At 37.9% G+C, this 12,577-nt stretch overlaps 1 protein-coding gene across 7 annotated transcripts in view; it reads right to left on the reverse strand.

Annotated features, from left to right (window-relative positions):
- Positions 1-1,620: 1,620 nt before the first annotated feature.
- Positions 1,621-12,577, reverse strand: part of FHL5 (four and a half LIM domains 5) — a 33,172-nt gene continuing 22,215 nt past the window's right edge. For all 7 annotated transcript variants that reach the window (XM_082049924.1, XM_082049923.1, XM_082049929.1 and 4 more), the window contains 3 exons: positions 11,495-11,664; positions 9,167-9,353; positions 1,621-8,051 (listed from right to left, as the gene is read on the reverse strand). In XM_082049924.1, coding sequence (XP_081906050.1) covers positions 7,900-8,051; positions 9,167-9,353; positions 11,495-11,664 — 509 coding nt within the window. In that variant the 3' untranslated portion in view covers positions 1,621-7,899. The remainder of the gene's footprint in view (positions 8,052-9,166; positions 9,354-11,494; positions 11,665-12,577) is intronic.

Here is a 12,577-nt window from a genome sequence, read left to right on the forward strand (position 1 = left end):
GGTCTCAGTTACTCCTGTTTAACTGTCAGACTGTAGTAGCAGCTGAATTTTCACACTTGGCTGTTGCTTTTTGTCACACAGAGTGTCATTAATTTCAGTAATGAGAACCAATTAGTTGCCCATAAAGAGCAGTATTGCAGTCTTATGTTCTGACTGACTCTTTGCTTTGTAGTCAACAGCCCTGTGGTTTGCTTTCTGATGGGAAACAGTTCTGTGGAAATCAGGTAGGAGGAGAGAGACAGCCATGTCCAGCGCACCTCTCCTGTCTGTGTCTGACAGCAGAACGTCAACAGGAGGAGCAGGCAAGTATTCATAAATCCAGAAAATAAGTACCACCGCATTTCCAAGGCAGTGTGCTCTAAACGTATAACAAGCCTTAGTCTGCAGAGCACCTCCCTGCCTCAGAAGGGAGGGAAACTTGTTTGCATTCATGAAACTGTAAGGGTTTATGAAGTTTTGCAGTCAGTATCAGGTTTGCATTGGAGTGGCTATGGTCCAGGAGGCCACCATACCATGCTGTCTACAGGGGGCTGGTGGGAAGAGCTGCTTGGGTGCTGTGGCCAGGCCTCTGCTCCCTCCATGGCACAGGCAAAGGGCAGTAATACCACTAAAGCCCTCATCTGAAAAGCCTTGTGGGCTTTAGCAGGTTGCCAAAAATATTAAACAAAAATAAAAGTGACTAATCCTGGCTAATTTGGGTTAAACTTTTTGGAGCTTCTCTCTGATCCCACTGAGCAAGCACTGGAATTAGAGCTGCTTTGGCAGTGCCCTTAACTCTCCTGCAAAGTACAACCTTAAGGTGAAACAGCCCATAATAATTATTTTCCTAGGGAACCCATTCCCCATCATCCATGCAGAGGGAATGTTCTCTTACAGTGAGCACCATCCTGCACTTGGGACTCTCAGCACTGCTCATGATGCTGCTCTATGCTGAAAGCTATTCTGAAGACAGAATTGGGAGCTTTACTGAGAGGCTGGCCTTGTCAGGTTGGTCACCTGCAATCTGGTATGACAGTGCTTTAGATGGATCAGTTTTCACTGTTGTCTAACTTGATTCCTCCAACATGGAGAATTATCTCCATTTTACAGCTGAGGAACTGAAACATGTACCCAAATTAAAATGCCTACAGACGTTTGTCACCAAGCATGTACTATCTGTGGAAAATGCATCTGCAGTTCCTTAATGCAGAAGAGATGTAATTGAGAAAAGCGGATTTTTGTGGGGATGGCAGGAGAAATCTCCATGAGAGAAAGTTTTCCTTTTTCTTGTTGATCAGGTTCCTGAGCCAAAATCAAGTGAAGCATCTAGAATCCTCAAAGGAAAGGTTCAGGGCTCTTTAGTATAGGTCAAACATTGTATTTTTTCCTGTGTTTTGTTTTGTGAAATGGTAAGATGGTTTTGAGGGAAATCTTCTGGAGATGAAAAGGAAAAAGGAGAAGAGGAAAGCAGAAACTTGCCTGAGAAAGTTTGGCACAGAGCTCAGCTCAAAGCATCTGACTTTGACAGTGTTTTATCGGTAAGAGAAAAAACACTTTAAATCAAAAATCTTGGTAAAAGATAAATGAGATGCGCTCCCCATCCCTTCTTCCCCCCCAAAAAAAACAAAAACAAAACAACAAAACAGTCAGGGCGCGTTTACTTTCCAGTGAGTTAAGATTACAATAAGGATTTTGTGGTAATAAAAAAAAAAAAATCAAGCTAACAAGGAATAAGATGGCTATTATGAGAAAGCCAGGAAGTTCAACAGTTAAAGGTTAAAGAAATCCAAACATTTAAAAACATTGGAATGTGACATTAAGATCACCCAACTTGTCACTTCTCCAGTGCCATATGAGAACAGGCTGACCCTCAACGGGAGATTGGTGTCCTGAGGTTGGTCCTCTGTCACAGGCTCACAAAGTACAGGCTGGGCTACCATTTCTGTTACAGATTTATTATCAATTTTTCTATTTTTTGAGGTAAGTTCTATTCCTTGTATTAGCAGCCTTTTATGGCTATCTGCTTTCATAGCCAGAAATTTCTACTCGGATTGCTGTCCTTCCAATGAAAATATTTGACTAAGGGCTTGATTTGGTTTTTAATAAATAAAGAGCTTGTTCTCAAGAAATAAGTAGTCTTTTTTTTTTTCTTTTTTTTTTTTTTTCTCCTTTGGGAAATAAGAACAACAAAAAAATGAAATTTAGCAGAACTGGATAAACTGTTTACATTATTTTGCATTTTTTTTAAGTCAAGGAAAGCTTTGCTCAGGTGGAAAAGATTTTTTTGTTTGTTTGTTTGTTTCTTTATTTGATAACTCGTCTAGCAAAATCTAATCTAAAGTCTAAAGTGAAAACAGAGATGGTCAAACGAGAATCTTCATCCAGAAACAAGGTGGATATGCCTAACTTGGGTATGTCTTTGCTATAAAAATACTGTAAGGTGAACACTGGAGTTCAAATGTGAGCAACTGTAAAAGGCTGTTTGGATTCTGTTACTTTCTGATAGGCCAATCCTCAATTTACATAAATCACCCAGGAGAATTCTGGGGCTGGGCCGTGGTGCCAGACTGAGCTCCTTTCCCAGCAAACTGCTCTACCTGTCACAGGTGGAATGCACCTGATAATGATCAGGGCATGAAGTGTATGGAGAGAGCTCAGAAGTGACTGAAGAGGGAGCTGAGATATTGGAATGAAACATCTGAACCCTCAAAAACTTGCTCATTTTTTTTCTTGATTTTGCTGGGTAGTTTTCTGCTTGACTCAGTTCCTCAAACATCTGAGGACATTCTCCTTTGCTTGCTCCATAACTGATCTTGTGTATTTTGGTGATCACCTTCATAACTGTGCCCAGGCTACAGGCAGGAGATGGATGTTTCTTTGCTGTTTTAATGTGATTCGTTCTCAAAGCTTCACACAGACTATGCATGAAAGGGACTTGTGGCTCACTTTTTTTCAGAGATGTGATGGTAGTACAGTCTCTTGTAACTTATTAATCCAGTTAGTGTTAAAAAAATCTGCAGTGAGTCAGGTGAGCACCTACGGTCTTGAATATCTTACTGGAGAGGACAATAAAAGACATACAGCAGAGGCATAAGCTGATGTAAAATGATACTGGATTATATCTGAAGCAGATATAGGGCCTATTAGCTTGGATGTAATGCTGTAAAATGTTTTTCTTCTGACATTGGTTTTCTCTGGGCAAATCCAGGTTCTTACATGCTGTATTTGCTTACCATTGTGGATGTCTGTGTGACTGTACTGTCAAAATGCCTCATCTCTGTTTGGTCTCGTCTTCAAGCAGCCCCAGTAAGGACTTGGGTGAAAATGAAGGATGAAAGTCTACAGAAATGTTTAAATGGACATTGTTGGACAAAGATTCTCTCTAGCAAGCTAAGAGAACCTTCCTGATTCAGGACAAATCTGGTATCACTAGACTCTCCACTGCAGCTCTGTATTGCGAATTGGGTAACATACTTATGTTACAAAAATACAGCCATATCTGTCCTCCAAAGGTCTTATTGCCCTCTTTTCATATCCAAGTACTTGTACTTCTGAATATGATGAACAGAAGCTTCTGTTTGGAAATAGCAGCCTATAATCATTCTAAGTGTTTTGAACTTTGGTTTAAGTTGCCAGGTTTCCTGTGACTCAGTCCATTCAAGTTTTGGCAACTTGAGGGTGAACAAGCATACATGCACACACACCCACACGTTTTATTGGAGATATTATTAACAAGAATGTAGAGGATTTATTGCAGCATTCCTGCTTGATTGGTAAACAAGTTTGTTTTGGCTATAAGCTTGAATCCCATCCAACTTTTTGTTTACAAAAATGATCTCCCAGCTTTTACTTATGCATTAATTTAACATTACTTTCCTTCAGCTATGGATATTTGTCATTGTACAAAAGTCACTGTGTTTTTACTTGTCTTCCTGAAATACAATACACTGTTCTACATCCATGCTCTTAAATCAAGTGAGATTAGTAAAAACTTAGACCAAGTGCTGAAACTGCTGGTCAATTCAGTGGGGTATAAACAGGTACCTCCTCTCTCATGATGGGGCTTGTCAAATGTCTGAAACCACAGGTCTAGAGGGCCTTGCAAAACCTTACTGCTCCCTTCCTAATGCTCCTGTGGTTGCATTGAGACACTGCTACCATGAGGAAAGCCTGGAATGATATCCACCAGTAGAGTACAAGAACGAGTTGAACTTGCATGTGCTGAGTTACTACAGAAAAACTACACTGTGATGTGACACCCACTTCACTGATATGGCCAGACTACACCCTAGCTCTTTCCCAGCCTAAACTCACAGATTTTCTTTCCTGAAAATCAGGGGATAAGGAGAGAGAGTGGAAGATGTCTGGGTTTCAGCCTAGATCTAAGTAATGGGTCTGAAGCATGCACCTCCACCTATGAAATGCTGGGAATTGATCCTGAGTTTCTGAATTACTGCTGCTGCCTGCTACATCTACTGAAAACATGACTGGATTTTTAAAGTAGTAATACAGGGAAAGGCTGATATCTTGCTCTTACTATATAAACCTGTCTCAGAGTGAAAAATCTGAAATATTGATAGAGAAAGGTCACTTGGTGCCAATACTGCATGACTTTGTATTTTAAGCATGTTACCTCTGTGAGTTTTCTAGTGACTAGGCAGAGGCTGAATAATTTAAACTTACACTTTAAGCATTGAGGGAGGTAATAGGGCATCTACTTCACTCCTCGAAGTTAGTCTCAAATGACAGCATTCCTCCTGCCCCCCCGGAATAACTATGACTACAGCGGAGATGTGATCAGGAAATTAGAGACATCACTGCACATTAGGATAATAGTGCTTGACCATACCAAAAGCAATGTGATTAACTTAGAGCTGGGCATCTTATGCACAGGGATAAACTAGATATATTTTAAAATAAAACAGTGCAATATTAAAGAAAGCACATGACGTTAAAAAAATGACTTAAAAATAAACCTTTCAAACTTCCGTCCTCCGAAGTTTATTCAAGAAAATCAAATTGAACTACAATGATCATCCTGCAGTAAATCCAAAGTTAGCAACGAAGACTGAAGCTGACCATCTGGTTCATTTTGCCCAGTGCTTTGCTATCCCAGGTAATCGTGTTATAAACACCATTTAATACACTAATCAAGCGCCACTTTAAAACTGATCTCATAGCTGTTCCAGAACCTTTTGGTTCTAGAAAGAGGCTCTCCTGAAGCATCACTGCTCAGCAGCAGCCTTATAGTTTCCATTTCCCAGTCCTGAGGAGTTTACTCACCTTTGTTCTTGAATCAAATGTTGTATCTTGGCTTACAGCAGCTGGGTAATCCCCTCCATGATCTACAGTCCTCCACAGAGACACACTATTCCTCCTTGCAGCCCTTCTCTGCACCTGTTCATGTTGCCTTTTGTCTACATGAGCATGGCTGACCCAAAATGTGCATACTATTACTGTATTTATGTTTATACATTGACAGATGGCGACTGAGACTAGGAAATATCAATCTGATATCTAGCATAACTTTTATGCGAACTATTTATAGCAGTCTTATTATTACTCAAGTGAAAATGCTCAGTTTCAGATTTGCCTGTAGTGTATTTATTGCAGGAGAAATAAATAATTCAGTTGGCATTTCTAAAAATATATTTAGTTGGTGAGTCAGAGAAGAATTTAATTTTTCCTAAATGTTAAGGCTTGAAGATTGAGATTATCTTGATCAGTGTGTCTGACCTGTTACTCTGTCATGTCTTAGGATTCTGCCTGGTAATTCTTGCGTCAGTTTGTAATTAAACTGGAAGATTGTTCAGACAAGACTGAATAAAGGGCCCAAACCAAATTCTTGTAATTTGCTGAATGTTATTTCACACAACACAAACAAAAGGTTCACCCCATAGACAAGCCTGCATCTGGTGATTCATCATTTTCATTAAAAAAGTTAAGACAATAAACATTTACTAATGGGCTAATTTCTGATACCTCAGTGAACATTTTTAGTACATCATACATAACTGTGAACCACCCTCTGTGTGTGTATATATATATATATATGTACGTATTTGAGGCAATGAAACATACTTCTATTTATGAGAATCCAAGTCTTACGAAGAACCTGTATCAGCCATGTGAAATGTGAAAATAGAACAGGAGGCAGCTGGGATAAAGTGAAAAGGTATAAACTAATCAAACTCCAGACTGCAATAAAAGCTGCCATGAAAGAAGAAACTGAAAAAACAAAATGAACACCAGACAGAGCAAAAGATCAATATCTTATTGACTGGAAAACAGACCGCTATGTACTTGTTGGTCAGTCATTATCCGTATTGATTTTATGCCACTGCAGTTCAGCTCTAGCTTAGCTATGCACGCATTTTTTATTTTTTTTCCTCTTTTTTTTTTTTTTTTCATTTTTTTCTGCCTAAAGTGATGGCTGGCTTCAGTATGAATAAAGCCCACTCGAGTCAGTCAAATACCTCTATGTACTTAAGGTCAGAGTCTAACGAGGACTAAAATATTGCTGAGCAGTGCAGAATCTATCATCCTTAATATCATTGCGTCATTCATGGCAGCGTGGTACAGACACTGTAACATGAATCAGGCCATTGTAACATACAATATGGATGAAGTAAGAAGATAAATTCTTGTAACATAGCTCTGGATGACCTTTAATAATAGACACTTGAGCACTGAAGCTCAGCAAGCAAATGTAACCTTCCCAAAGCCAGCTACCTAGAAACTCATACCTTGTACTGCAAGCAAGGACTGCCTAGCTTGCAATGACAACATTACCACTTATTGACGTACTATTGGCAAATGCACATTGTACATGGCAAAAAGAATCAGGTATTGGTTCTGAAGAGCTTATAGCCTGCTATAGAAAAGCAGGCATTTAAAAGAAAAGGGGTAGGCTGTGAATTGAAGACCTAGCAGGGTGGAAGTGGTAAGGCCACTAACAGTGTTTTGATTGCTGACAAATGGGCTCTGAGAGGAGGAAAGTACAAGCTTAAAGGGTCAAGTAAGAGTGGGCTTTTGTCTCTAATAATAAAAAAATACATATTTTATGCATGTATTTGAAGGTCTTGTGAAGATGACAAAGAGAGATTGTTAAGGTTTATTAGCTATGGCAAGCTGTACATCAGCACTATGCAATCTTGGCTAATCCTTATCTGTTACAGTAGCTCAAAATATGGGTTTATTTATGTTCTAAAGCAGTTACGCCTGAAAAATTAAGTACAGTTAACCAGTTGTGGGAAAGGACCTGCCTCTCAGCTTTTTTCTGATGACTAAAATCTGTGTTTCTGTGGAGCAATCATCTCAGTAAGGTGAGGAAAATGACCTTTTTTTTCCTTTTTCTGGCCCTGGAATGGGCCTCTCTGACTCAGTGGCCCTCTGTGTAAAAGTAACCTCTCCTTCCAATTCCTGCCTGTTTTGTCAGCAGCTTTTTTGCCCAAAGTATGAAGGAAGTTGATATTTACAAGTTGTTCTCATCAATATCATCCAATGGAAAAAATGCATCATCTTTCCACACTAAGGTCTGCATCTGTGAAGCAGTGCTAATGCCTCATCATTACTCATACGCCATATAAACTTTTCACAATCCTCTTTGGTTCGTGGGAGATGAAATATGAATTTTTAAGCTTCTAACAGCAGAGTGCAGTGTGTTACAAGGAGAAACATGCTGTAGTTATATTTAAAATATATATGAATCTTTTCTGCATTATTTTCTTAGCCAGTATGGGGCTGTTCAAATTCCTTTTTTACAAGCAGTTGAGAACTATGATAGAATCAAACTGCCATTGGGAAGTTACTTGAATGACTGAATAATTCTTACACCTTTTAGATGATTTTCTTACTGTACAGTAATGAAGTACATGGTTACAGAACAAGAATAATGCAGCTGTACAGATCTCCACAGAACTATGAAGCAGAGCCACATTCATGACAAAAGACACCATCTTGCCAAGTGAGGAATCCTCGGCCCACCAGTGAGACGGAGCATTTTGTGCAGTTAAAGCATTCCCCATGCCACTGGCGCTCTTCAAATGAGACGAATTTGGCACTTCCAAGAGCTGAAAGGAATTATGAGAAAGAAGATGTGAATCCAGTATTTCTGAGATGGTTCAGAAATGCAGAAGATTGTTTCCTAATGTGTGAACAGGTTGTCATTCATGCAACAAATAAACAAATTAACAAAAATGCATAGTCTTTGTTGGCTGAATTGAAAAAAAACCCTTTAAAATTGAATATGGTGAGAAATATTTTAAGCAAACCTTGCTTGTTTCCGTATCTTGTTATGAACTCTGAACAGAATGGGTTTATCAGAATGTCCATTCATGTTTTTCCCAACAAACTCTCATGAATATGTGCAATGTGTTAGTGTTGTTACTCATAGTTTCTTTATGACACTGAGTGAAATGCAATTATTTCATCTAAGTTTCTTCAAAATGGAGTCTTTTGAAAATTACCAGGTCATGAAGTTCCTAGCATGAGGATCTGATTTTTTTTTTTTTTTTTTTGTAAAATCACACCCATTTGATTTGGTATGCCTAATTTTTTCCACTTACATATGCAGCATGCACCTGTAACAATCAGGCAGTACTTTTCAACTGTCGAGTCCACACAATATAGAATTACAATGCAGAACACCAGCAAATGCTCTCAGAAAACTAGATATATCATAGCCTAGTGACATATATGACTAATTATAAATCATCTAAGTGCACAAGGGTACATCCAATAGAACTTAGTTGTATTTGGCAAGATTTCTAATTTGACAGGTGTGCCTTACCAGCAGGCAGTTAATTCATTTCCAATTTGATCACATTTGCATTTAAAAACAAAGCTGAAGAAAGTACAAACATGAGGCACTTGTGTGTACTCTTCTGGGAAGGACCAAGAAGTGCCTTTTCTTGTATTCTCAAGGTTGAATTTTAGTGTAGAAAGCACTAAATCAAACAATGGAGGAACACCTTTTGGCACTGCAGTTAGGAAATGTGTGATTAGTATAACCTAGCAAGATACGTTACATCTGATGGAGAGATTGTCTCTCTTGTAGTTAAGTAAGTCCTTCAGCCTTTCTTTATGATGGGACTGTTTTAAATTCCGTTTTCTCAAGTAAAGGTCTACTTTGAGAGGAGACTGATGATTCATTAGTGTCTAGTCCCTTTTAGAACACGAGACTCACCTGTAATAGGTTTCTTGCAAGCAGCACACTTCTTAGCATACAAGTTGCTGAAACAGTCTACACAGTATGGATTCTCATCTTTGGAAATAAACCTTTGTCCAGACAGCTGGGTTTTACACCCAGCACATACAAAGCATTCTTTATGCCAAGGCTGGTCACGGTAGGTCACTCCCCCAGAAGTTATTACCTAATGCATTGACAAAAAGGACGAAACAATTAAATAAAGGTGTGAATAGAGAAGAATTATCCAATACTTCTTAAGTTGTTCCCCTTGTTTTCTCTCTTTCTATGTGACCAAGAGAGTACGGTCATGTGAACTATTTTTCATCTGGAATATCAACTTGACTAACTGCAGCTGAGCTGAACATGCCACTGGTTTGTTATCCTCGGTTTTCTGTCACAGAATAACCTTGTAGTTTTTAAAAAAACAAGTTAGTTTCTTATGAAGTTTGTTTTATACATGTGGATTAAAGTCTAGCATCAGACATGCTCTCAGAAGAGCAATTCTCAGCAATGTACAGTGGATGAGTGAACTGATGCTGAGATTATGGCTAATCTCTAACTGGAACTGGCATTTTGCTGTCTCACAACTGAAACAGTATTTTAAGTAAGAAGAAAGAAACACTGAAGAAGCAGAAGTGAGACAGAAAGGCGATCTACACTGTCATAAGAAGAAAATATGGTGCTTCTCAATGTTATCAAACTTCTCATTCCCTGCAACTCACTCACAGCTCTCCACTGGTTATTTCTGAAGAGGGAAATTTCCAGTTTCTCTATGGCTTCCATATATGTGGTAAAGAGCTGGTTTCACAGAAGCTGTGAGAGACTGTATAGAGAGATTTCTGTAGAGATAAAGATGAGCTGTAAGACAGTGTTTCTACTGGGAAATCACATACACAACAGTTAGTGAAAGAATGAATGAATGAATATAGTTGGAAGACGAGGAAAAGAAGTTGGAAACAATTAAGTAAAAATAGTGGCACCACTGAATTTGCCTGGATAATGCAGTTTCACGGAAATAAAGAATAATACTGGGCAATGTCAGGCAACTAAAATAAAAATTCCTGTTCTCCTTTGCATTCCAGTATTGGGATAGTTCTAGCTACCATTTGCTTTTTCATTAAAATTTCAACATTTCTGGCACAAAATTCAACTTAATCTCTTTGGGCTCAATTCTTATTTATGGGACCTGATGCAAGGTTAAGTAGTGAAATTGTTTTATTCATGGTATAGAGGGATTCTTTGCATTCCTAGAATTTTTAAGAAGCAAATTCTGATTATTTCACATAAGTGTTGCTAACTTTAATTAATCTAATAAATATAGAGCAGAATGAATATATTTGCCATGCAATCATTTAATGCAAATTAAAGATGTAGCTGTCGAGACTTGGGAATATATAAAAGTACTTTCTAAAGTTTAACTACTGAAGAAAAAAAACAGGCAGCAAATTTTTTGTAAATTAAAAGCTTTTGTTAGAGATAGAAGTTTACAGCTAAACATTAAATAACTTCAGAAATTATACGTTATTTGACAAAGTGAAAAAAAAACCCAACACAACATGTTTGCTTCCAGAGTGATACAGGTATTAAAGAAGAAGTTAAATTCTGCCATAAAAAGCAGCTTAAAATATTTCTTTAGAGAGGAGTATCACACTAGAATAGTGTGGTACTTTGAGTGTTTTCATCAACCAGAGAGAATTTTAAAACATAAGAAACTGAGAGAAGGATGAATTGAATTATTTGTATTTTGGGAAAAAAACCAAACAAAACCAACATCTGAAATAAAGTTTTTTTGGTACCCACAGGGGAAACATCATACACTGAAACAGTGGGACTCTTGACCAGTGTTATCACAACTGAATATTACTTAATCTGATTATTGCCTGATACATTTCAAGAGACAAACAGGCAAGACTGTGAATGCTTTGCTCAGCTTAGGTGGCTTATTATGTACATGAATATATCTGAAAAACCTTGGAAAGGGAGGCATGTTTATCAAGGCAAAAACAGCTGTTACCAGGAAAGAAGGGATTTACATAATTTTCAGTGAAATTTCAACCTTCATTAAAAATCACAATCAATAACAAAAGAACCTTAAAGTGTTTGTGTTGGTCAATAAAATTATTTCAAATATAATAAGGCTTAGAATAATATTAACTAGAAGGGGACAGCAGACACTGTCACAGTTAGCTTTTGGCATCCAAGGCTGATGCCAAAAGGCAGACTACTCTTACTCCTAGTTCACCAGACGTTTTACACAATCCAACCCCTTCTGCTGTGAGTGATACTGCCTCGTTAGGGCCATATTTGAATTATATATTTGATTACCTTTTTACAAGAATAGCAATGGTGAGCAAATTGCTTCTCAAAACAGGGCACACAGTAATTCTCATTGTCTTTGGTGATCAACGGTTTTGTTCCCAATGGTTGCCGGCAATACTGGCAAACAAAACAGGATTCATGCCAGGAACTTCCCTTAAATTCCGTTTTACGGGAACCTGCAAAAACACAAAGCAAAAAACAACCCCCAGATATAGCCTTGTTGCATAAGTTTTAAATGTTGAGAAGACTCCTTAATCTTTTATCTCAGTATTGTATTGGATTGCATTGTATTGTATTACCTAAGGAAGCACTTATTCTCAATGTAATAGAGCTTCTATAATAAGTATGTACTTGAAATTTCAAGAACACAGTGCCATATGATCACCTGGCAAAAGACGTACTAAGTTCCCTAAGCTGTGATTTTGCAGAGTCTGTCCTTATATGAAATGTTTATGATAACTTCTCTGTGATATGCTCAGGTCAGTCAACTCAGTGATAATGTTCAGGTAAAAAGTACTTTTATAAATTAAAGAGGAATTTGTTGGATGTTTAGTACATCTATCCATGTCCTGTATTTTGTCTTCCTTAAACTAAGGCTCCTTTATTTATAAATGCAGTATTTATCTTATTCATCTTAAGCTGGCAATTTTTAAAAAAGTAAGTACCCTTTCTGTGATAAAGCATGCTATTCTGCCTCTTCTTATAGCTCATAATTTCCATCCTAGATTGACAGTTGTTTTCATCACGTTCGACTAGATGCTTTTAATCCAGCATAAGGACAGATGCAAATGTAAAAGAAAGTCACTCTGTTAAAAGTCTGTCACAGGACTTTCAGAGCTCTTAATTCTGTGTCCTGTACAACTTAATGTAGATCTGTAAGTCCAAGATATGCATATATATCTGAGAATTATTTTTCCAGTGACTCTTCACCATAACCTTCTCTCCTGCTGGCAGCATCAGACTGTGAAGAAAGGTGCCAGGTGCTTTATCATCCTTTCCACACAAATAAGAGAATTGCTGATATATTAATCCCACAGTACCTGTTTCCTGGACTGTGGACATAGCAGAGAAAGAAACTTCTGGTTGTAC

The sequence above is a fragment of the Streptopelia decaocto genome (genome assembly GCF_964273445.1).
Source record: "Streptopelia decaocto genome assembly, chromosome: 3".
Taxonomy (NCBI): Eukaryota; Metazoa; Chordata; class Aves; order Columbiformes; family Columbidae; genus Streptopelia; species Streptopelia decaocto.